Here is a 22,637-nt window from a genome sequence, read left to right on the forward strand (position 1 = left end):
AATATATTTCACATTTCTGGAACAAATAAAGGGACATTTTATACTTTGCCCACAACAGAATAACACAGTACGGTAGTAATGGTAAGCCAAACATATTTGGTGGTACACATGGTATATTTCACATATTGCCCATTCCTTTGCTTAAACCATGAAAATACAGGGTTCTTAGTGATGGGTTAGGAAAAGTAAAATATGAAAATGTGATGACAACAAAGTTTGTTTTCACACCAATGATATTCTTTCATGTTATTGTGGGATAGAGTAGAAGAAAAATTGCTCGCGATGGAAGCCACTGCAGTCTATTGAGGTGCCGCCGTGGTGAATGGAAACCTTCCAGTCATCCCACTGGCCCTCGTTTCCATTATCTTAAGACCCAGGCTGCTATTATCATTCCTCAATAAGACTATAATGAGAAGCTGGGGTAAAACCAACAAGCGGATAAGGTAGACCTGCATATAAACTGCTCTGATCTGGACCAGTCGAAACCATTTTCTCATACAATGTACATAATGCTTTCAGTGAGCAACTGAGTAAGTGATTAAGTGTGCGAGTAAAAACTGTGTGTTGAGATTTAAAATCTACTCATCTTTAAGTAAGTAGAAGGTATTAAGTTCCCCTCTAGGTCATATGAGCCGTGTCATTTTTATGGCCATGTCAATAAACAGCAGTCTGAGGCCTCTCAAGCACAGTTAAATCTGGAGGGAGAAATTCTGATATGAATTCAACAGAGTTGCATTGAGAAGGAGAAAACCTCACCAAACATTGGAGCTACCATTTTCACTGGGGGCCCAATAAGAGTGGCCACTTTTACTGGATATTTTCCAATGTTCTCCTAATTGTGTCTACTCGACATAATCCAGCCCAAGGCTCCCCCAATATCCATAACCATAACCACTTCCCTTCGACCCACGTTCACGCTCCATGTCAATAAGAGCAGGAATGCGTTAAAACAGAATCTATCCTCCTGCAGCCCCACATCACTATCAATAGCTGCCTTTCAGTCCGCACGCGCTGCTAGTATTGTCACAGGGTGGGCTGCACTTTGAGGCTCCTTACAGGACTTCTAAAAACCTGATACCTGCACACGGTGTGGTGATGTGTGTGTATATGTACAGTATATATGTTATGACCCAGGTCCTGCCCTATGACGTATTGCAACATATAGTGCAGACTCTGTGTAGTCTGCAGCTCCCTAAGTGAGAGAGAAGGCAACCACAAACTGGCTTGGGATAATATCCCAGTGTAAAACCACAGTCACAATAATTCCTTCAATAACTACTCTATATAATATTCTGACTCTGCAAAACACAGAGTTACTTCTTTGTATTTGACTTCAAACATACGTTTTAAAAAATGTGTTTGAGTAAGGTATTTGCAGTAAGACACTAAGGATAACATAAAAGGAAAATAGAAAATATGTGTTTAAAATTGAGTGTTCATCTGGGAGGGGGGCATATAAAGGTTTAAGGTGGCTACGCTGACACAGTAGTTGTGCACAAGAGACTTAACAGTTTTACTTGACAGGCCACAGCGGCTTTATTAAAACATAATGCGATTTAAAAAAGCAATGGGTTCTAGGTAATGTCTGTCTGAGCGCGTAAGTGAATGAGTTAACTTTGCTGTTCATGTTTGCCCTTTAGCATGCGTGAAGCAATGAGAGCGCAGAAAAGGGGAGCCACCAGTGTCCGACTGGGGGCCACCTCCGTTTCCAGCAACAATTCTCTTTTTTTCCAGCTGGCTGGGTCTAGTTTGTATGGCCTAGCTGGAACCCTTTCAATTCTGTCCCACTTGTCCCCGTGCTGAGCTCCCTGCTCCAGGCTTGCCTGCCACCCCATGAATACCAAGCAGGCATACACACACATGCGTACATACACACACCAAATACAAGCTGGGTCTCTTTCTGCATAGTTGTATTAGGTCAGTCTTCAAGCCTGGCAACCCACCCTCCTCTGTCTGCACATGCATGTGTGTATACAGTCTGTTTTTGGATGTGTGTTTGATGTGAGTGTTTGATGTAGAGTCATTCAGGCTCTGTAATGTTCCTTCACAACTTTAGAAAAAAGGCCCACACCAGTGCTTTTGCATGTTTAAGACCATTAACTACAAATTACTTTCATTTTATGTTACTGCCAAACAGATTTTCCACCTTCCAGGCAGACATTTGTTTCATTTCATTCTGGTAAAATGTGAAACTTTACTTGCAGAGTCTGGCAATAATGAACAGTACTGGACAGACAAGAACTACAATTCCAGTAATGTGACTTCCAATTCAAATTAAGTAATTACATTAGAGTTAGTTATCCCAGTAATGACCCATTGTGTTATGTCAACTGCAGGAAGTTTAGCAACCATTGATGTGGAAGCTAAATGGGATCCTATAAAGAATAAAGAATCAAAATGTTCGATTTGATTGTTTGGTTGTCTGCTTTGAATGCTCTTTAAAGTAAAATGGCCTTTTTCACTAAGTCACCACAATAACACCAAACCCTAGTCTTTGAAAATTACAAATATATATAGTTACAATATTTCATTGCAAGACCGCACTATACATTAGGTCAAATAAAATATCAAGTTGATGTTTAATCCACTAACAGCTTGCACACTGGCTTCTACAGCATTGTCTTAAACTTTTAGTCCAGTTCTGGGAACAGTTCCAGTGTAGACCTGTCCACAAGTTGTCCCACTGCAGACATGTGGGAACAACTGCACCCTACATTACCCTATCAACATTTGGAGCATTGTTCTTCCCTTTTCTGGTCCCATTTTTAACACAATTTATGAAAGTCCAACTGAGTAACTCGAGGTTCCAAGAGGATATGTTTATAAAGACTCATCTGTAACCAGTTACAGACAAATAAAAGAGATAGAAAGAGGTAGGGATGAGGATTTGAGTGACACAGATTGGGAGAATAAACAGCAAAAGGAGACTTTCTGACACCTCTGGGAATGCCGTCATATATTCAGTAAAGGAGGCCAATAAAGTTAGGGGAAGTATGGTGTACAGAACTGTCCAGCTCGCGCCCAGGGGAGAGATATGTATTAGTGCTCTTATAGATTGATTTAAAAACATACAAAAAAATACACTGCGACTACAACCGTTCCTAAAAGTTAGAGGGAGGGAGGGAGGGAGGGAGATGCAATGGGGACTTAAAGGCTAGTGAAAATGTTCCTCTAGAGTCTAGATGATGTACATAAATCTCTGCTGATCACCTTCTGCTCCTTGGTGTATGACTCATGTTACTTTACACCCACATGCATGACCTCACCTTATAAAAAGAAAGTAGGCTTCTGCTTAATATGTGAAGATAAAGATCACAGTGTTCGGTATTTACCATAAAAAAACAGATTTAAGATGGTATCTCAAATAAAGCAAATGACTGACAAGCTAACAGAACTACTACACATCTTTTGTGTACTACAATACTGTATGCAGGGATATGTCGATGTAAAGAAACATCTATTACAGAGATTCGATCTCAAGTTTACACACCAAGACTTTTGTGTTTAACAAAACTGTTTAAAGAGGCCCTATTATGCTTTTGGTTTGACCCTTTCCTGCAGTGTGTAATATAAGTTACTGTGCATGTAAATGGTCTGCAAAGGTTAAACTCCCTAGGTTCCCTCACACTCATTTAAAACATCAAAGGAATCATAAAATAATAAATGACCACACAAGCCTCATGATAAGAAGTGCTAAAAACCCAATAATAACATAGGATACAATAGAATAAAATAAAAGCATACAGGTTACCCAAACGCCTGCCCAAACAGGAATGTCTTTACATTTCTTTTGAAAGAGTCAACAGAGTCTGCGGACCGTGGGTGAGCGGACAGAGCGTTCCATAGTTTAGGAGTCACGGCCTCGACCACCACAGGTCTTAAGGTGAGTACGTGGGACAGACAGTAGACTGAGCATGTGTGACCTGAGAGAGCGAGCTGATGTATACAGATGAATTAGGTTGTGATTGGCTAAGGGTGGGATATTTCTAAATGCTTGACCAATGCTACCTGTTGATGTAACTGCAGTATTCAGTATTATGACATATCTGGCAGTTATCCATAAAAGTATCTTTGTATTTTGAACATCCAAACTAAAATGTTATAAAACACAAGGGGTGTGGTAGTACTCACAGCATGTGAGTCCAGCAAATCACCATTTTATCCACTACTTCCTGTATTTTCATCATGGTAAATGTGGAATTTATAATATCCCCCTGCAGTGAAAACCTAAACAACAATGGTGACTTTGAGTTGCCTTGCTTTTTTGGAAAATGTGTCAATCTCTAGCCTCAGCTCAGCCTGCATTTATTTGGGGAGGGGGACTGTTTTTTTTTTTGTATAAACATTGTTTTTCTCTGAATAGTTTCAACCCTGTGCAAACATTAGGGCTGTGTGCCGGGTTCTTTGTTGCACCGATGGAAAAAAAAAATTTGCTCAAAACCCACAAGCAGCCTGTAAAACCCTTCCAATCAATACAGTGAACATTGCCAAAGTATATGTGTAAAACAAAGATGTTAAACAAAAAGGTTTGGACGTTCTTTGCTTTTGCCATTAAAGCTGCTTTTTCAGTGTGTACTCACCGTGGCGGTGATGAGTGGACCATGGAGCTGTGCGTAGAGCAGGGCCTCATTAACGTGGTCCCTGGCCCCCAGCAGGGCTAGTTCCAGACTGTGGTGTCCCGCCATGGCGTGGGTCAGTTGCTCCAACAGGCTGGTGTACCTCCTCCAAGGCTGATCCAGCTCCGACACGCTGGCCAAACAGCCCCGCATTACATTCAGACAGTATCCCACGCAGGGCTTGATGAGCGTCAGTCCCCTGCAGTGGGAGCAGTACACCATCTTCACCAGGCCCTTCACACACTCTTTGCTCATGCTGACATGTTCGGTGGCATTCATCACCTCCAGACCCTCCTCCAGGGCCAGGCCGAGCTGTCTCCCGGCTCCCAACGCCTCGGCCATTTCCTGGGCCATGACGGCTGGATGACTCCCGAAAGGGTTGACATCCTGCCTGATCATACGGAGACAGTCACCCATTTCAATGCCCACCATCATGTTGCCTTCGATGCCTGGATTGATGAGCCTTGTGTAGACGAGTGGGAAGAGATTGTTGAAGAATTGGTGAACTGACGTCTCCACTGACACGTTGGCCCCACGGAGGTAGAGGGACAGTGAGGCGAAGAGCTGGTTAACATGGGGCAGAGCATGGTGGGACAGGGATGGGTAGGTTCCCTCTAACAGAGAGCTCAGGTGGCCCTGGGAGAAGGATAGCAGGTACTGGAACATGTCTGCAAGAAGAGAAAATATAGAAACACAGAGATTAGAGAAAGAAGGAAATACAAGGTTGGATTGACATTTCATTGGAGAATAATATTGAAAATCCTTGATGACGTGATTTACAAGTTCTCCATGAAATAATGATCATGGCATCAAAATGCAAACACATATCCAACCCTGGCCCCTAACCACTTAAGCTTGGCTTGAGTGCATCAGTAAGTTGGGTTGAGAAAAAAGTGTCAAGTTTTCCTATAATGTGGATGGATGTTATTTTGTATGATGTCATCACCTGTATGTCTTAAAGAGAATGTATGCCTGTCTACAGAATAATAGAGAGAGGCTGGGGGGGATAGAGAGAGAGAGAAAGAGATTTGCATTTTCTGTGGCAAATAAAGTTTATTTCAGATTCTCCATGGGCTTTTGACAGCCACCAGGCTTCCAGTTCTTATGTTGTCATTTCCTGGTGAGCAAAAGAAGCTGTAATGCCTTACAGCTTCACGTCAATGATGTTAGTGCAGAGGCTGATTAGTGCCAAAGAAGTGCCACTACACACTTAGCAAGTTACTGTTACAGGGTGTAAGAGGTTGAAGCAAAGGGCAGTGGGAAAAAGAAAGACTAGAAATTTAGAAAAACAGCTTGTCTCTTTTTCCCAGTAATTTGTTGTCCTTTTTTCTCCAAATATACCCCATCCCTATTTCATTGCTCAGTGATATGTTTTTCCTTGAAGAGGGGACTTTAAGAAAGTCATGGATATATATTTGATTAGTGTCATCAAAAAAGATCACAGGAACATAAAAATGTGTGATCTTGCTTATATTACCCACCATCTTCTTCACTACCCTTCCTGTGTGTGTGTGTGTGTGTGTGTGTGTGTGTGTGTGTGTGTGTGTGTGTGTGTGTGTGTGTGTGTGTGTGTGTGTGTGTGTGTGTGTGTGTGTGTGTGTGTGTGTGTGTGTGAGAAGGAGCAGTAGCAACTGTACAGAAATTGAGACAGGAAAAGGAGGGTGCCAACAAACCACCCCCCCCCCACACACACACACACACACACACACACACACACACACACACACACACACACACACACACACACACACACACACACACTGTACATACATCCATAAAATATGGACGGTGTTTGACAATTGTACTGCTAACCAAATGTTACTAATCACCATGCCATTAACCATAACAGTTTGCTGATTTAAGATAAAAAAAAACTTTGATTGATGCAAACACTTAAATATTCATTAAGTCTACCTCTCGCATAGTGAATCTATATTTGCAGAGTGATTGGTACCAAATGTGTATGTGTGTGTTAGTGTGTATGCCTGTGTGTTTCCAGCCCCTCCCAGCTCACAGACAGAAGGATAACAACAGTCATATACTCCTCAACAGCTGCACTAATATGGCCGCTGTCTGTGACACAGGGGGACTCCCCCACCGGCCAGCAAAAGGCACAACTCATTTATAATGCACCAGAGAGCTCCATCGTCATGATCAGACCTGCTCGCGCATGCATGACATTCGAAGTTGTAGCCTATGAGATGAGCTTTACAGAGCATGACAGCGTGCGACAGAAATAAAGCAGGCAGACAGGACAAGTAACGGTCTGTTAGGGATTATTACTGTAAAGCGAAGGGTGACAAGCGGTTGCCTGACTGAGACCCCGGGCGGCGGTGGATCAGGGGGGAAATGGGTGTGTACCGATCAGAGGGTCAGTGGTTCGTTTCCCAAACCCCTGCTGTCAGTCAATGTGTCTTGAGCGAGATACTCTACAGCAGGGGTGTCCGAAATACGGCCCGGGGGCCAAATGCGGCCCGCGGTCCATTTTGAAACGGCCCTCAGCTAATTCAAAAAGTATAATGTAGTACGGCCCACAAATGAACTTGTGCTTGTCATATACTGTACTTCTTAAATACAAATGTAAAGATATACTACATAGCCCACTTTTCATATAAATTCTGTCAATTAAAGTTGGAAAAAATGTCAAACAAATCGTAGTTGAATAAAAAAAGCCCAATAACATTTTGTAACAAGCTTTAAATCTACCCTTCATATTTCCTCTTTTCATAAGCAATCTGAAGCTCCTGTTTTAAGGAATGAGACGTCAACACAATAAAGTAAACCCTCTGGAGAGCTGTGATGTACGCTGGTGTGTTTTTTAAAGCATTTTCAAGTATAAAGCATCATTGACCCACATTTCATTGATTTTGCTGACTTATAACTTACCTTATGAGCCTATAAACCTCTAGTGAGGGGCCCAGCCCTTCCTATATTTTTCTGTATGTGGCACACAGTGAAAAAGGTTTGGACACAGTCAGCTAAATGACATGTAATGTAATGTGAAATTCCAAGATGACCAGCTGAAAACAACACAAAAAGAGGAAAAAAACTGAGCAAAAACAAGATTAGATTTGCAGAGAAGAAACAGTTTCATTTCCAGTCAATGTTTCTTTCCGAAGCCCGAGGGGCTGCAGAGTTGGTATCAGTGGGGGGTCCACATGCTTGCCTTCCAGTCAGACATTTACACCACAAGATGTACCCACAAGCTGAGGTTACACTGCATTACATAATGTTATTATTACATTATCAAGCTCAGAAATATCATGGTTTAATCTTACTCTCTTTGAGCTGGCCAAAACAAAACTACTCTACAAGAAAATCAAGTTTTCTCAAAAAGACTCAATAATATTTCTTATGCTTCTCAATAGCACCATGACAGGATATTTCAAAGAGTTTCTAACAGGATCATTAAATCCTCAAGACATTCCATACTTGTTAAAAAATCATATTCTTATTTGCCAAGAGAATGACACGGAGAGAGAACACGAAAGAGGAAAAAAGGGGAGGGTGGGAGACTGCCAGGAAAAATGGAATAAAAAGAAGCGACTGAACTCTTGAACAAGTAAAAACAACTACTGTAAAAGTGGACTCCACCTTGAGAACATGCTCTGACATCTGGATTCATTTGGCCCCTGGGTCCGGAGCACTTCCCTGTGTCTCCATGGCTTTTACTTCAAACATGTCCTTCTCTGAATATACAAAAGAAGAACCAGAGTGCACCTTTCTTCCTCTCTACACTTCCTCTAACAAACAAAAAACCGGATCCCATGTTTCATTCATTTTCAACATCATGATATGTTCTGTTCTCACTCATCCCACACTCAAAGATATCTGGTTTCTCATTTTGCGATAAATCAAGTACAGTTGTTGTGGTTTTCTGTCCAGTTTCCAGTTCTGGGAAACATGGTGATAACAAAAAACAAGAAACCAGCAGCTTTTAAAGCCCTAACTACGATTGCATGATATTCAATTGGGTTTTATTGTTCTGGCGGACCACAGTGTCTGAATCTGAATCAACCACACTCCATTCAGACACACAGTGGTGGGTGGCTATCATTATAATTTCACATACTCCCATGGGTAATCCTTTTGGGAAATGAAGTCTGGCTGGATTGAGGCTGTTTTGCATGGAGCAATTATCTTTAATTTCCGAGGAAGTTCTCAAAACTCACTGACATTCAAAACACTAATTGTCAAGCTAACTATACAGGAATAAAGGAAGAGGCTTGCTTTGTCTGTGGCCTTGTGGGGTTAATCTGACATGGGATAAACAAGGTATTAAAATGGATAAAAAAGCAACAGTGGCAAAGCAGAGGAGGCCTTTGTCCTGCAGGGGCCTACACTGTATTTTGACTCTTGCTTGGGGTATTATACCATATCTTTCCTCCAATGCTATGCCAAGGCCATTCTCTGAGAGCACTGGGTTCAATCATAAGAAGCTATTTCCACTTTTCATTCTGCATGGCAACCCAATGGTTTACTGGCACAATTAGTGTTGCCATGGTGAAGCTGCCAAAATCACTGAGACAAAATAAGCTCAGTGGCAGCTCTGTGATTTAAGTCACAACTATAGTGTTTTCCGCCTTTGCTACCCAACAGTCCCTGATGTCTAAGCCACTCTCACACTGTGAGACATGCATATATGCGTGAGTACTTAACACAGTCTGAGTAGGTATTTAAGGCCAAGGCTTCATTTGTTGCCAAATCGCTGCATAGACAGCCATGTGGCACCAGACAGTTAAACATGCTAAATGTGCATTCAGGGGTTGGTTTGAAAAACAGACTGTACTGTATGATGGGAAGTAGAAGTGGTAGTACTAGTAATAGAATAGGATGAAGTTATTGTAATTGTAGTGGTTGCGGCAAGTTACTTATTAATTAATATGTATAGCCCCTATGTGTAGCATTTGAGCATTTCTGACTTTGGTGACTCCTAGTGGTTATATCAAAAATACATTGTGGAGACAGAAACACCTTTAACTCCAGAGCAACTACACATTTAATCAGATTCATGTGTGCAGTTTTTACAGTATGGCAGTCCAAAATATTCACAGAGAAATATTTGTTGGATCCATTCTACTGACCAATATGAGTCCACCTATGTGACTTCTGTAAACATTCTGGAAATGTATTTTCTCCCTTTAGGTAAAACATGTTTTTGAATGTGTCCTATGGTTTAGAAAGTCGTGACATTTACTTGTTGAAATGGTCCATCAAGTTCCAATTGTAATGCAATTAAGCCTTGATCTTTTTAATACACAGCAAAAGTAACAAATCATTAACAATTATGAACCCTACTTAAAGGTGGGGTAGGTAAGTTTGAGAAACCGGCTCGAGATACACTTTTTGTTATATTCCATGGAATGTTCTTAACATCCCGATAGCAATGAATATCTTAAGTCCTTTGACAAAAAATCCATGTGTAAACTATGGTTAGCTTTATCAGATGATTGGTCAAATGTAAAAACAAAGTGTGGAGTGGATTTCTTATGAATCCAGATATTTTGATTGAGAAAATAGAAAACTGTTTGTGTGGCCCTGGAACCTTTACTGCCCTAAACCAGTTGCATATCCCTAAATTAGAGTGTTTAACTAGTTCTGTGCCATAAGGGAGAAAGCATCTTTCAATATGTGCAAGTATGAGTGCATGTATTATATGTCCGTATTTTTAAGTACGTGCCTGTAGGCCTGCAGAGGAGAGTGTGTATACGTGCTTGCTGGAAGATGTGGTCATATTGTGATAATGAGGTAGGAGATACTGTGCTCATACCATGGAGCTGTGGGCCCTTCCTATATTGGCAATCAGTCCTGGCTGGACCTCACCAGCCACCTTCTCAGGCAAAGCATTTTAATCCCACCACAGGCTTGGGTTTCAGACAGGTCACCCCACAGATATATGACATAGTGACACATGTGTAGATTACATATCCTTGTTTTAATTAGTAGAAATACAGTACATAAGGCAATCTCACACTCAGCACTGGTGATCTTAGGTTACAGGAGGGGGCTGCAGAGTCACACAATCTCCCAGCCCTTAACCTTTCAGCAAACAGTTTAATGGTAATAAACTATTAATAAGTCAATGAATCAATCTGTTGATTCATCATAGTTGTGTGGTATAATCACATGTCTGAAGTCTAAAGTAGGAGCATGAGTCATGTGTTAACAACAGGCGCAGACGTGGTATCATGCACATTTGACTTACAGGAACTGAAGGGGCTGCACTCGTGCAAAAAACTCTGTGACTCCAGAAGACCCTTTAGAAACACCACGTATGCAATCACGTATGCAATCACGTGTGTGCACAACGTTTAGCAAACCCCGGCTGCAAATCCTTGTGTGCTTGTCTTGTCCTATCAGGAAGCTAACAGGTGGAATAATCGGCTTGAGAGGGTGGAGACAAGGGGGAGGGGGTGGTGGTGATTAAAAAAGGCAGCTCAGCTATATCAAAACTCTGAAACATAAACAATTCCACAGATGCCAGGGGCATTTGGGTGCACTGGGCTTTAATGTAGAGTGGGGGGAGGAGTGTCGGTGGAGATTGGACAGGAGGGGGGGATCAGCGCTCCCTGCCCGGGCCAAAGTAGGGAAACATGATCGAAGGCGGGGGAATGAGCAGACGAGAGAAGCACAGGGACAGAGGAGACAGAGCGCGGGGCGATGGGAAGAGCAGGGGAGGGAGGGAGGGAGGGAGAGTCGTTCAAATGACTAATGCCATAAAGGGGAGATGTGAAGGGCCAGCATGAGGGCAAACTGTTGACAGGCTGATGGACAGCACCTCTGGTCTTACACATTAAGAGGGCCACAGGTCTATAGTGACCCCCCATTTCTCTTTTGTTTATTGGTATATAAATCACAGTGTCTCTTTTGAGGTAGTGTAGCGCTAAGGAGCAGGACACAGTGTCAAACGTAAATATATTCATATATTTACACTTAATGATAGCTTCTTAAAAGATACATCAAAAAGAATGTTAGTTGCACAAGTAAGAATGACTTCTGACATTTACTGTGTGTAAGTTTATATGCTTTTTTACATCCTGGAGAAACTGCTTAACAGGTTTTTATTCCAGGGACTGAGCTGTAAAATATTGTTCAGATCTGCAGAATGGAAGAAAGCAAGGCAATTCCTCTAAAAGCTGGCCACATTGATTACAGCCTGTGGTTTTTGATAACTGAAAAAGCTTCATCAAGGTTACAACCTACTATATAAGTGGAAACTGATGATGACTACAAACGGCCAGAGACTGGACTCCAGACTTTCATGAAAAGGGAAAGGAAACATTTAGGCTAACATTAGATGAACATGAACCAGACCCTTAAACTGACTGAGGTGTAAAAGATGAAAGGGTGCCTAATGAAATATGTTCCACTTTTCAGATGTATTATGATTTGTTCATAGACAGGGTCACTGGCATGGATCCAACTATGAGCCAAAACTACTCTTCTTTGATCAAGCCTAAGCCATCAAATCAAAATGTATTATAGCTCCAAATCACAAGAAATGCCTCAAAGGGCTGTACAAAGCAAACAAAAGCAAAGCCCCTTTCTTATGCCATTGAAAACAACAAAAATGCTTTAATCCATTTTGTGGCCTGAAATAAATCAGAGGGAAATACCGAATAATCAAGATCAAATTATAAAAACATTTATGAGAGAAGAATGTGTTCCAGTGATAGACTGCACAGTGGTTTATTTAGGATCAGACCTGTGTCTGTTCATTTTGGCAGACAGATATCATAATCCATCATGGATCATACAAACAAGACTCCACTGGGCAGGGTTAGAACCATATCCTTTTTTTTGTCCCCCCATTTCTCTTGTTTAATGTTCCTCCTCCTCCGGAATACAATGGATGAATGACTGTAGGATTTGTGAATAAAGCCTTTGGGGACTCCTTAATGGTGAGCTAGGAGCCATAGAGGCGAGGAAGGGGAAGGGGAGGAAGCAGAGGAGTGTCCAACACAGGGCGTAATGAGGAAAGAGGGTTGACTTGAATGAGGGAGTGAGTTGGTAGTGAGACACAGGAGATGGAAAGCCAATTCCAACCTACTCTGGGCCGAAGTAACCGTGTGAGTCACAACACAGAGACAAGAAAACTACGATGCTCACCCACTTATGCATTCAAAACACATATTAGGAACACACCCTGATCTCCCACAGGTGTCAGGTGGAAGCTGCTCTTCCTCACAGACATGCAAGTCTGGCCAGATTGGATGTTCAAACCCTCTTTCCCTCACGCTATGGCTTACCAATACTTCCTTATTTCTCCAAGAATGACCTTATTTTGGTCAACATCCACTAGCATTTCCCTTAACAATACCTCATTTGTAAACTGAACAATTTGAGAAAGAGTCTCTCACATAAAGGTTTTGACAGCCAGCTGCTGTTCACAAACATGTCGTCTAATGTAGATTAATATCTACAACTTATATACAACGCAAACCAAGACACACACACATTTTATGACTTGTGGGATCATTCTGGGAAGGAGGGTGCAGCAGACAGGACACTGGAAAGGCCAGACTGGACCGACCAGCGGCAGTTGAGTACAAATCCCATCAGCCCCGCCAGACAGATTGTGTTCCAGAAAAGCCAAATTGCCTTGGACAGAGTACAAACCCCAGGAGATGTGACTTTGTCTGAGATTACAGAGAAACTTCCTTGGACCTCAAGCTTATTATGCTGCTCACACAATAGTAGTGAGACTAATGAAGCTTAGTCTACTCAAAGAGTGTTTGTTAAGGATCGCTGAGAAACACCCTCAGAAAAAGAGTATGCAGAGTAGTGTCAGAAAGTCATTCCATGAGAGAAGAGATGGAGTTGGCGAGAAAAAGAAGGGGTATTTATCTCAATTTCATTTCATGCTAGTATGTCAAATTATAGCTGTGGAGACTGGCGGCAAGCTGATCTACACAGAGCTCATATTTGTTTAGGCTTTGAATGTAATATTGAGGAGCATGGATGGCTGGTGAAGAAGACTCAGGCTGTTGGGGACTAGAAAAACAATGAAGTTATGGGGCGAAGGAGAAGATGGAGAAGAATGTAGTGTTTATGGTTTCCTTCTGCACTCTTGGCAAGTGGGTTATCTTTGAGACATGAAGATTCCCTATAGTATTCCTGGTACCAGCAGGCTCTTGTTAAGCAAACAATGCTGGCAACGCATGGACCACAGTCAGAGAGAGACACCAAGGGAGAAAAAGGGAGAGTTTTCAGAGAGCAGCAGCACAGTGTGAATCTCCAGGGCAGAAACCTGTTGATTCAACAGTCTTGAAAGGCAGACCACATTACGCACACACCTGACAGAACCATATTCAAACACACCTGAGCACACTTCCTCTCTAACGTGGGTAACCATGAAGCTCTCGTTTTTCTGTTCTCCTTCTCTAGGCCTGACTCTCTTGATATTCACATAGTCATGCTTACGTGAGAGGGACAGACAAAAAGCCTTGGTAATTAGGGACGCTTTGAGTGTGACTTTATGACTGCAAGGGGCTTTGAGCTTTTCCCCTCCCTCCCTTCCCCTCAAACTCTGAGGGATACATATCCTGCCCTTATGTGTCATGTCTACTCAGGAGACTCAGGAGACGTAGATAAAATGCAAACATCCTTCAGACTCGCAGACTCGCAGACTTACACACGCAATATATTCGCTCCCACTATTAGGTCCATAAACACGTTTCCACTCCACCCTGTGTGATTAAATGAGACGTGTCGGGATGGATTCCGGATATCCTCCCTAATTTGAGCATGAGCTCATGGTGCAGTGCAATGTCATCCTGTGTCCAAAGCATCAGCCTCTAGAGCAATAACCCTGTCGGTCAAAACATCTGCACAGAAAAAAACATGCAGACATGAAGTAAGAGAACAAAAACATAATGATGTGAGAGAGGACAGGCTAACAAGATCACAAGCAAAAGTGAGAGGACTTCCAGACAAATGCAGAGAGATCGCAATCCAGATAGAGGGGAGTTTTATTCTGATGAAAGAGTGAAGATAGGCAACCACAGCCAAGTGATTCATCATTCCCACTTGCACACACTTATAGACACACACACATGCCCACACAAACACACATAAATCACCACTATTTAATCAATAAGACAGTTGCCTTTACCGAGGGTGTGTTGTGTAAGCCACCCAGGATTCTCTTGACAGTAAAAGTGAAGACAGCAAAGGAATTTTCATCTGGAGTGGCTTATAAACAATAAGGCTTTAGGCTAGATATTCTCATCCATCTGTCTGCGCCTAGAGGTTGGAATGAGAGACAGTGGTGTAAAGAGCGACAGATATGAAGAATACTGTCTACTGACACCACAAAGGCAATCAGGGTCAGAGAGACAATTACAGTTGATTGAACTCGGACACCTGAGGAAGCCTGAGGGCACCAACAAACCATAAAGTCAGTTTTTATTTTCTTTCATCACCAATTGTCATGTCTCTCCGAGTCATCTCATTCAACTACACTCATGAATGTGCTGTCTCCCAGGACAGCAGGGGTGGGGGGGGGGAGGGGTGTTCTGGAGAGTTCCTGGATGATGAGACAAGAATCTGCTAATTATGTCGCCTCACTGAGGAAAGGCATCATCCCTGCCACAGACTCTATTATCCCTCTCTCTTTCTCAAATGGAGTATTTTTATTAACAGGCACGTCAAGTTTTAAATGAGAGGCACTTACATTTCTGATAGAGAGCTATCTAGCCGAACAGAAAGGCATTTCTCTGAAAAGAGTTTGTCAGCTCTTGTGAGGACAAGTTGAATCCTTAGGTGGTCGTGGTGACTTGCATGGGTGGTAAATACTGTACATGCTCTCATGTCTTTGGTACAGATTTATGCACACACATACACACACACAATGCACAAAATGCTTGAACACACACACACGCACACACAGATGCCGTGGCCTTTAGCCGTGGGCTCATATCGGTGACACTAGTGATCAAAAGTGTCAGCATTTTCTTGACATCTGCTCCCCAGCAGTGTGAGTAGATACTATACCCAGATACTGACTCTCTTGCTCATCATTCCCACCTGTCATGCACACGCACTCACAAACAAATTGGATTGCCTGCACAACAACTTGCCAACAAGTGATTGCTGCATATTGGACTGAACGAGTTATTTATACGAGAGGTTGTTGGAACTAATTAAAAGTAAGGCTCGTCTAGAGTCTAACCCAACAGATCTACTGATTAACGAGTAGTGGGGCAAACAGACATACAAAGATCCAAGTGGTTAATCCCTCTGTTCAACTTTGTCTTAGCCAATCAGAACACAGCAGAGAGGTGTCCAGTCAGTAAGATTATTCCAGATCTGATTGGCTAGAACAGGCTGACAGGCAAAATCCCTTGATGGCAGCTTTAAACTGGAGCAGCTTAGACTGGGCTCTGGGGCTGACATCTATCCTATCCACCACCAGGCCCAAACACTCATTACCTCGGTCTGTTTGTGTTAAGAGTGAGAGAGGGTTATCTTTTTTTTACGTTTTGGGAAAGTTTAATGGTAATAGGAAAGATAGAGAAAAGGATATACTACGGGGAAAAGGAGGTTGTTATGTAAAAATATGTAACATGCCTGCATGTTTTTAGGGTGTAGCAGTATTAGGGTGAAAGTGGAAGGCAATATCTGGAGAATCCCAAAGATTATTGGTTCAGTTTCACTTTAAAGCTATGTTTCTGCAGCATGCACATGAACCTGATCCTTCATATTTATACAGTATCGGTAACATTAGTGGACAAACTCTCATTGCATTAATAAATGTGGTCTGTGTTTATGGGGTCATACTCATGACATGACAACTCCCACACAAGACAAAGCACAGTAGGGCCTTTAGAGCTGTCAAAACAAATGCAGGCCAACGCAAACACACACGCAGACACACTCCTTACACACACAGCATCTCCTTAGGACATAGAGAATATACACACAAAGGAATTGCCTTTATAAGATTTGCAGTATGAGTTGAAAGACAGAGGGAAGGAAAGCAGTAGAGAAAACAGTGGCCACATCATGAAAGTATTATCCAATAAACAGATTAACAGCAGAAGAGTTTTTAGCCTGCACACTAGTGGCTCAGTGGTGAACTGCAAGATGCCATCGGAAATATATTGTACAAACAAAAAGGGGTAGGAGAAGAAAGCTACCCACAAACAATTGTCCACCAATGTCCCAGTGTGTGAATAACTGTACCAGGGTATCAGCCAAATTCATTTTCTCATTACTTCATGCAGTATATGAGACACTTGCTACTTCACATTCCACTTGAGGCACTCAGACAGCAAAGAGACTGTCCTTAGAAGGCCTTGTACATTGAGGGCTAGTGACATCATCATTTTTCAGCACCACCATACTCCAGTTTCTATTGTTATTCCATTGTTATTTTCCATCTTGGCCTTCTCTGGATATGTGGAACACCTGATGTTCATTCTCCTGACAGGCTCAGACATGAGGTAATAAGGGAAAGATCTTAATGATGATAAAAAAGACAAATACCAGAAACACTTCTCAAACATGCTTACTTAAACTGCATGTAAAACATCTGTAAGAAGGCTCATTTCCATTCTGTGTAAACGTATATAGTAATTTGTATATAGGGACTGGAAATTCATATCTTGGTGGTGCTTTGCTACGTTAAACACAACGTATTTACAACGCTACGTATTCACAAGTTAAACATGACAGTAATCATTTCCATGACAACACTACAAATAATACACTCTCCAGGTCTATTCCCTCAACAGTTTTATTCTCAATTACACCTTTTTTTAAACATGGGATAAGAATTGGACACATCCCCATCCATCATAAAACACAACTTTGCCAACATGGCTTCTAACCAATCCATTGTCTTATAAAACTAATTGCATGGTACCAAAATTCCTGTAGGACTAAAAACATCCAAAGCATGTCTCCCGCCCTCTGTGGGATTGTGTTCGGAGGTTTTCGAGAAGAAAAACTTGGTCTATTTCGGAAATTTTCAAATTTAAATGACACGGCAATCAGTAGAGGAAGAGGAAAGACAAGCTTGGGCAAATGGTGCATTGCTTGATTCAGTTGGGCGTAGCACAAAACCCTTTGGCAGGCGAGACCTAGCTCAAACAGGCTTTGTATCTACAGCAGGGTCTGTTTATTCGGAACTCAGACATCTAAACTGAACAGGCTACCAAAGAGGCAGCGCAAGGAAAAAGAATCACCAAAAATAAACACTTAACAAACAAACAAAAATAATGACTGTGCACAGATTGTTTCACTTCCCAAAACTACTGTCATCTGTTTAAGGATTCAGGTAATTGTGTTGCTGTCCTGACAGCGGGGTCACATAATGACAAAGCAGATCAACTCACAACAAACACTGGAGGCCCGGAAAAAGACCTCTATACCCTCTTTTTCCCCCCATTTACCCTCATTGGTCACTCTCTGTAGTTCTGTTGCTGCCAAACCCACAGTAGAAAGGGGAGGGGAGGGGAGGGGAGGGGGAGTGAAGCCATGCCCATTTCCTGAGTTGCACACTTGCCTGCAAGCCAGCTACATTGAACCTAGGGAACTGAATACAAAACTTTTTTCAAAAAATATTGGACAAATAAATATTTGTTGGAAGCAAGAAAACAAACATAGGTATTTTGTTTTTATTGCTGAATTTTGGATCTGAATAAGGGTCACAAGTTCAGTGGCAGGTCAGCATGAAGCTGGGTCAAGTTTTAAATTAAATTCTTTGCAGAAGCAAGCATGCTATACTCTAAGTCCCAAATACTGGTAGGTACAACATGTACCAGATAGCAAAATGACCTCACCAAACACGCATCATTTCTTTCCCATCCATCAACAACAACAACTCAGTGTCTCAGGCCAATCGTAACAAACCCCAGTCTGGCCCCTTTGTCCGACCACTTACCCTGGAAGGCATCCGAGTGGCCGGAGATGAGGTGCTCGAGCTCATAGCTGTAGGACTGAATGTTTTGGAGGGTTTCCCTTTTTACAGCCAACTGGTAGCTCTCCTCCATCTTCCGGGTGCAGCAAGATGGACCCTGGTGCTTACAAATCATCAGATCCACATCTAGGGAAGACAAGCAGAAGGATATATGTTACATTTCTTTAATAGTTTGATATCAGCATTCATCTAAGTCACTAACAATGTATCACAGAACATTTGGATTATAGATTTTGGATTAGATACGATAACGTCTCTTATGTAGAGACATAGATTTATGATTCTTCACTGCTGTGCAAATATGTGTGAGTATATGTATAGTGTCCTGAGTATGCACATAGATAGACGGCCCATAACTCCATAACTCCATTGGGAGACAGAGGAGGCACCGTGGGAGGGTGAGAAAGTAGACCAAGAATTCATCCGCGTTAGCTGCTAAAAATACTGTCCCTGCTAAATATATAAATACATTTGGCTCATACAATTGCACAAATGTCATCAAGATATACATGTGCACATGTATGTATGCAGCAAGTCCCATAAAAACACATGCATGCACTTGCATTTTGCAATATGAACATGCTGAATAACTGTGCACACGCACAAACACACGCACGTGGCGTAAATTGTGTGAGGTCACCTTTAGAGTAAGACAGTTATTAGCTATAATACTGCAGCTAAGAACAACCACATGAAGGCAATGACCTAACTGCAGATAATATGATCCAAAGAACAGATCATTCAGGCACAATTACATCAGCGGTGAACCCTGCCAGTGTCACCTGCTTCTCACCCTCGCTACACATATAAACACTGCAATGACATCACTGAGAACGCTCACAATTAGCATAGGCTATTAAGATGGTCCTTTCCCACACATTTCCTCGCACACGGACATTTCCATAATGCAGAAGTCTGATATGATAACTCATTTTACAGGGGTCGGGCTGGACGGGGGTGGCTGAAGGCAGGTGTTGTAACCAGACCCCAAAGCATGGCCTTAGGACAGACCGCAAGACCAGTGCCTCACTGTCCAAATCCCTCCATGAAACACAATAGGGTTGCATTCTCAATCCCTCTTTCCCTTTCTGCTCCCTCTCTCCCATTTGCCTGGCATATCCCAGTGAGGCCTGGGTGTCTCTTAATTACCCAGCGAGGCTCCATTTGTTCCCATCCCAGAGCCAGACGAGTGAAGTCATCACTGGCTGTCCTGCCCCTTACAGCTCATTATCTCCAATGCTGTAGCAGTGCACTCCCTGCTAATACCGTTATGGCTGTATTGAGGGATTACCTTGACCATCAGTGTATAAAGATGGCATATAACCACATTTAAGAGGGTACAATGTTACGCAGTTGTTTAAGTTTACATCTGGTACTTCTCAATGTACCTCCTATCAGGTTTAATAATGCTCTACACAAAAAAAGAAACCCAATAATTTTCTAAATGAGTTTAAACACAAAATAACAAAATATTAAATACATCTATTATGTCATATGACAGTTTTGTTTTCACTCGTCCTTTATTTTTATTCTGACGTCTTGTCAAATAAGTTCTGAATTAAATTGGAAAATCTAAAAAAAATGTAGAAATTCCAAAAATATATGGATACGTCAGTTTTAAATCGATGGGTTTTATCTATGTTTCAAAGACAAAAGAACAAGTGAATTCTGGTGAGAGTCTACTTCATTCTGGGGTTGAATGCCATCTCAGTTTGACCATTCGATTTAATGATCCTTGTTTATTAAAATGATCTTATTTAATATGACCTCACCAATCAAGAGAAGCAACTCATGAAAACATTTGCACTACTTTTTGGGGGGTATGTTCGGCTGTGCAGTACAGATTTGGTGGAATAAATGTGTCTGTTAAAATGAAATGCAACAACAAACCCTAAAGGCCTTTGTCATCCAACATTTCAAACTGTTTAGATGTCTAAAAATAGGACATGTTCACTCCATAATTATCGGCGGAACCGTATCATTTTTAAATAAGGTGATTAATGACACACACTAGCGATTACAAGCTTGAGCTGTTATTCTCTGGATAGCGATTAGGTCTTAATGTGAAACTCTTAATGTAAATATAAAATAATGCATTAACTCAGACTTAGAGAGACGCATGGGAAACATTAGATAACTGTGTCACATATTATTTGCCTGTTGAAAGCATGATATATTGTTTTAATGTTGATTCAGGATGTCATATGTCCATGTTTGGCGTGTGTCCTCTCTCCTCTTCTGTCCCTGACCCTGTTTTCCTCACTGGCTGGCTCTTTCTCTCCTTTGTGTTTGTGTGTTATCTGTGATATGAAACTAATATCCAGGGACTCAAAGTGGAATCCAGCCTAGCCTCCCCGTCCCTTGCGAGTAGCTCATGGAGTAAGTGATACTCAGAAAGACTTTGGCTGTTAAAGCCACCCCAGCAGTCAGGGCAAGCTGACTGTGTCACGAATATACCATGCCACTTTCTGGAATCTTTAAAAGCCATGTCACATTTTGTATGAATCTATTTTTCATAAGTTGGCTATTTAGATATAATATTGTACCACAGTGACAGTGTTTTAGTGGCTTCTTCCTGAAGGGTAAAATATGTTTTGAGGACTCACAGGCATTAGAGGACTCTAAGCGTCATTAAGGTCTACAATGTAGAACATACAGTATCTATTAATATCTGACTGCGGTGTGTTTGAGTAACACATGAATTATTTGAAACCAAACTATTATTTTAAATTGTCCTACAAGGGTGCAACCCTATAAAAAAGGTTTTGTTTTTATTGTTTGATGACAAAGCATTTGGTTTGGCTTAATGGGTATTTTATGTCAATAACAAAAGTGCATCTATAAAAGTAAAATATTTACACAGATTCGTTCAGTCGAACTGAGGTAGGCACCTTTGGCAACAGCAAAGGTTTTGAACATCTGGACAATTTTTCCCCATTATCTTTACAAAACTACTCAAGCTCTGTCAAATTGCTCAGGGACCATGAATCATCAACAATTTTCAAGTCCTGCTTCAAATGTTTGATTTTCTAGATGGGAATGGTCTCTGATTTGACTTAGGCTGAGATCAGCATGACTGAATTTAAGACATTCCTGCATACATTTGGCTTTATGTGTGGATTTGTTCATTTAAAAGTCAAAATGACATTTGAGTTGCATTCAACTTTCCTTTCTCTTTGCCGCTATGCCATTAAAGTTATTCTATGCACTGTTCATGTACTTCACAGAGGCGTCATGGTGGCCTCAATCATGAATGCAATACTCTCAAAGAAAACTTCTTTGGCAGTTAGTTCAGCCTTTAAATACCATGTAAATGTTGTTTTACGCATCACATAACTGGTATTTTCAACAACCTTGTTAACGTCCATGCTGACATTTTTGCCGAAAAAGTAATATTACTTTCGTGGACAGTCCAGATACTGGTACATTTTACAGACACCACACCTTGATTACTCATCATCGGTAATGTCTATTCAACCATTACGCCCTTCTAATGGCGGCCAGCTATGTCAATGATGATAAAGATGTGGGAATCCTGTAAATATGTATACTTTATACTGTTAATAACTTTTACTTAAAGTGGACCTATCGTGCCATATTTGAAAAATATATTGTAGGGCTATACCTATATACTGTAAAACATGTCTGTGATGGTTTTTTTCAAAATACCAAACAGATCACGCATTTTAGCCATGCTTCATTTCGCTCTATTTGCTCTTTTCCAGCCCTGTTTTTGCAAGGGCTGATTCTGCTTTTGTGGCAGACTACAGCGCCACTTACAGGCCTGGCATATGTACTACAGTGTCTCCAGCGCTTTCGAGCGGTCTCTCATTCCCCTGATAGGTGGAGAGTTGCCCATATAGGCGGAGAGCACCCCTTTTCTGACGTCAGAAAAATTCAAATAATAATCAGCTCCGTTGCAGCCCCGTTTTTAGAGATTTGGGTATGGACGAAAAGAGAGAGGGTTGTGTTTTCTGACACTTGGTGGGTTGACACACCGGGGACACATATTCATGTATAAAAGACGTACAAAAGTGCATTTTGCATGATAGGTCCCCTTTAAGCAATAACAGATTAAATGCACTAACAGGGATGTA

At 41.6% G+C, this 22,637-nt stretch overlaps 1 protein-coding gene across 2 annotated transcripts in view; it reads right to left on the bottom strand.

Annotated features, from left to right (window-relative positions):
- The window catches only part of gpc5c (glypican 5c), a 98,028-nt gene that overhangs the window by 69,996 nt on the left and 5,395 nt on the right, over positions 1-22,637 (bottom strand). For both annotated transcript variants that reach the window (XM_079649190.1, XM_079649189.1), the window contains exons 2-3: positions 18,505-18,666; positions 4,581-5,284 (exon numbers count right to left, since the gene is read on the bottom strand). In XM_079649190.1, the coding sequence (XP_079505316.1) occupies positions 4,581-5,284; positions 18,505-18,666 (866 nt within the window). The remainder of the gene's footprint in view (positions 1-4,580; positions 5,285-18,504; positions 18,667-22,637) is intronic.

Source organism: Notothenia rossii, assembly GCF_949606895.1.
Source record: "Notothenia rossii genome assembly, chromosome: 9".
Classification (NCBI taxonomy): Eukaryota; Metazoa; Chordata; class Actinopteri; order Perciformes; family Nototheniidae; genus Notothenia; species Notothenia rossii.